We start from the raw sequence: 4,074 nt of genomic DNA on the forward strand, positions 1-4,074 counted from the left end.
AGGATGGACAAGATTGGGGTATCTCAATATGTCTGATCCTACACAAAGTTGCCCTTCTAATTTTGAAGAAATGAATCATAGCATTAGAACCTGTAGAAAAACTGAGCATGATTCTGGTTGCAGTGCTTTGACTCTTCCAATCAATGACATTACATACACTCAGATTTGTGGTAAAGTGATTGGATACCAAAAAGGCGATACTGATGCTTTTCTCTATAGATCTAATCACAATGTTATTGATTCCAATTATTTTGATGGTGTCATTATCACACGTGGTTCTGAACCTCGTGAGCATGTTTGGTCTTTTATATCTGGAAAAGGATCAACTACTTCATCAGAGTCAGATTGTCCTTGCAATGATGGATCTGCCGTTCAGGTTCCAGCATTCATTAAAGACCACTACTACTGTGAGTCAGGAAATAATGATGGCACACAAATTGATAATTCAAAATTTTATCCTGATCCATTGTGGGATGGGGAAAATTGCCCTTCGGCTGAATCTCCTTGCTGTACATCAAATAATCTCCCGTGGTTCCACAGAGTTTATGATGCTTCATCTTCCAGTGATATTGAGCTAAGAGTTTGTCGTAGTGGGGATCGAAATAATGAAGACATTCTTATTGAATTGTATGAGATTTACATCAAATGATAACTATTTCATGCATTTGTCTTTTATTGGTAGCTAGTGAAAGTTTTGTTGAGTGATTGATTGCCAGTTAACATTTAAATGCCTGGTATATTAAGTTTTATTCTTGTTTGTGTTCATTTTAATTAAGTAGTTGTGATGTAAGCATCGTCATAAGTCAGTACATATATTTAAGTGTTAATCATGCAGTCACTGATGTTTTGGTTATTCTGTATGTGTTATGTTGTTTTAATCATGTTGTTTACTTTGCCTGACATCCATGCATGGCTCCAAGTAAACAATTTTGTTATTGTATCGTACTGTATTACCTTTTAGAACCAATAAATAATTATTCTTTCAGTAACAGTATAGACAAAATCCCTTTGTGTTGAGTGACAAATAAATAAAGCAAACACATGTAGCGAGGCTGCCATTAAGCAAACTCTAGTCTCTGGAGATGGAGAACAAGAATTACATACCAACTACTCCTCTTTATGACTGTGCTGATAATCATGGCACTCAGTTGAGCCGAACCTCTTCACAAATACCACAGACAGATGATGATAATGTAAGGTATCAAGAGTCAGAGTTTGGGGACTATTCTCGTCTCTCACATCAGTCTGGACCATCATTGCGTTCAAATCAAAAATCAAATCCACCTACTCAAGTTTATGATGCACCTTATGAAGTTCTGAATAGGAGATCAGATGATACAAGAGCTAGTGCTACTAAATCTCCTCAGTGTACTGTAGGGAAGGTCTTACTTATCTCCATATTGGTACTCATACTGCTACTGTTGGTGAGTATACTGGCCATGTTGTTTTACTTGGCATCAAAAATTTCATGCATAAGTGACACATCAGGCAGTATTAATTCTGGCTTCACTGGCAATGCAGGTATAAACAGCAGCCTTACTCTTCTTCAGAATAAAATGGATTACATACTAGAGCATTTTGCTAATAACACTGCTACTAACAATAGCTCACTGTTCCTCCAGAATGCAATGGATTCTGTTATGAGCCATATTGCAGTACATGATAACCTCACTAACAGGTCTTCAGATAAAATTCTTCAATTGTTGAATGCTAGTATCGTTAAAGATATTCCGACTACTGCTGCCATTAATGATATACTACTAATAGTCAGTGAATTATTAGAGATACAAAATGGATCCTCTTTGTTTAATTATGTAAGACCTGTTTCATGCAGGAATATTAAAGCAGTACAGCCAAACAGTCCAACAGGTTACTATCATTTCAACAATCGTAACATTTACTGCAATATGGATCATTTGTGTGGACAAGAAGGAGGATGGACAAGAATAGCTTATCTTGATATGAATGACAGTACACAAAACTGTCCAGCATCTGGACACTGGACTACATGGACTTCAAGTTTTGGTCTTAGAATTTGTGGATTACCACCTAATCCTGATGGTGCCTGCAGATCTGTAAAGTTCTTAACAGGTGACATAAGCTATACTCAAATATGTGGTAGAGTACTTGCATACCAGGGAGGTACAACAGATGGTATCAGGAGTGGCAACACAAGCATTGATTCTCCTTACCTTGATGGTGTTAGTATCACACGTGGGTCACCTCGGCAACATGTCTGGTCTTACATATCTGGATTGAATTCAAATGTACGGACAAGCTGTCCCTGCAGTGATCGTAGTAGTGCTAGCATTCCTAGTTTTGTTAAAAATAATTATTATTGTGAGTCAGGAAATTCAGATACATTTAATTATGTAGATGTTATATACTTAAATAATCAATTGTGGGATGGTAAAAATTGCTCAGCTTTCGAATCAGCTTGTTGTGAACCAAAAAACATCACATCACCACCATGGTTCTTCAGAGATTATGGTAATGCTGCATCTGCTGATTACCTTGAGTTGAGGATATGCTGTGATCAAGGATCAAGCAATGAAAATGTATTAGTTCATTTGTATGAGATATATGTCAAATAAAATAAACAGGCAGATTACCTTTAAATTGTGATAATTATTTTTTATTTAGTTCCTAACATGTGTAGTTTATGTACTTAGAGCTGTTATCAGTTTTATTTCTTAATTTTAACTTAGAAATTGATTTTTATTGTGAAAATCTTACCTTGAGACTCCACCTTTTTTCGGCGGCGAATTGCGAAATTAAAATGAGCGAGAATATTTTTAACCCTTTCAAGACCATAGTATTTTGTTTCTCATAGTTACAAAACATTATGGCCAGAAGTAAGTTCCACTTCAAATTCTTTTAATTATATATTTCTCTTCAGTAACTGAGGAGCTTATTAGAAGAAGATCAGAACACAATAATCTTGAAATAACGACACTAGAAGAAATATCCCTACACCAGCAAGATATAGAGAAGTATTGAATGACTCCATTTTATCATTATTATTATTAACTTTCTTTGCAACATTAGGATTGAGCATTTGGACAAATGGTGCCGGAACCTTAAGATACTCTACCTTCAGAGTAACCTCATCCCTAAAATAGGTGGGGCCTTTGATTAATAATTAATTAATTAATGATACACATAAATTAGAATTGTTTATGTACATGCAGATTATTCATTTTGTTATGTTCCTACAGAAAATGTCGGGAGGCTTAAATATTTGGAATATCTTAACTTAGCTCTTAATAATATCACAAAGGTCGAAAACCTCTCAGGTACATGTCCATATAAGGACATACATGTACATGTACATATAAGGACATACATGTACATGTCCATATAAGGCATGCATGTAAATGTCCATATAAGGCATGCATGTACATGTCCATATAAGGTATACATATACATGTCCATATAAGGCATACAATGTACATGTCCATATAAGGCATACATGTACATTAACTATAGTACATATACACACAGTACATGTACACATACAGGTATATATACATATAAAATATATGTACATGTACATGTGAATTTAAATTGTATGTACGGTATGACTTTGTTTATGTTTTATTGTACTGTCTTGTAAGTATTTGTGTCATCATGTTCCTTCACATCAGAGGGAGAGAGGAAGGTCACGTACTGTACTATTATTATTGTTTATTAGTTTATTTTAGTATTAATTTAACTTATCATTAATCCTTGATACCTAATATAGATTTGTTATCTTGTAATTATTTTTATTTTTTCAATTTTGCTTATTTTTAAGGTTGTGAGTCTTTGCAGAAATTAGATTTTACCGTTAATTTTATCGGAGATCTCTTGAGTGTGGAGTCTTTAAAAGTTAACGAACATCTAAAGGAAATGTAAGTGCATTTGTAATCTTGTTAGTCTTGTTTGTCATTCTCCTCCTCCACCTCCTCCCCCTCTCCTCTCTCTATTAGTATCATAATCTCACTCCATCTCTCTTTGGGCTTTCTATATGATTTTTAGTAACTTTAAAAATTCGTAAACTTGCTACACAACATAAAAACATGTATATGCATC

At 34.5% G+C, this 4,074-nt stretch overlaps 1 protein-coding gene across 1 annotated transcript; it reads left to right on the forward strand.

Annotated features, from left to right (window-relative positions):
* Window positions 1-2,798: 2,798 nt before the first annotated feature.
* On the forward strand, window positions 2,799-3,940 carry LOC109590673 (protein tilB homolog). The gene is made up of 5 exons (XM_020006561.1): window positions 2,799-2,855; window positions 2,900-2,993; window positions 3,049-3,122; window positions 3,219-3,296; window positions 3,797-3,940. Exons 1-5 carry the CDS (start codon window positions 2,846-2,848, stop codon window positions 3,895-3,897), a joined length of 357 nt encoding a protein of 118 aa, XP_019862120.1. The 5' UTR covers window positions 2,799-2,845; the 3' UTR covers window positions 3,898-3,940.
* Window positions 3,941-4,074: the final 134 nt, after the last annotated feature.

Source organism: Amphimedon queenslandica, unplaced genomic scaffold (assembly GCF_000090795.2).
Source record: "Amphimedon queenslandica unplaced genomic scaffold, v1.1 AMPQUscaffold_9683_Cont18173, whole genome shotgun sequence".
Taxonomy (NCBI): Eukaryota; Metazoa; Porifera; class Demospongiae; order Haplosclerida; family Niphatidae; genus Amphimedon; species Amphimedon queenslandica.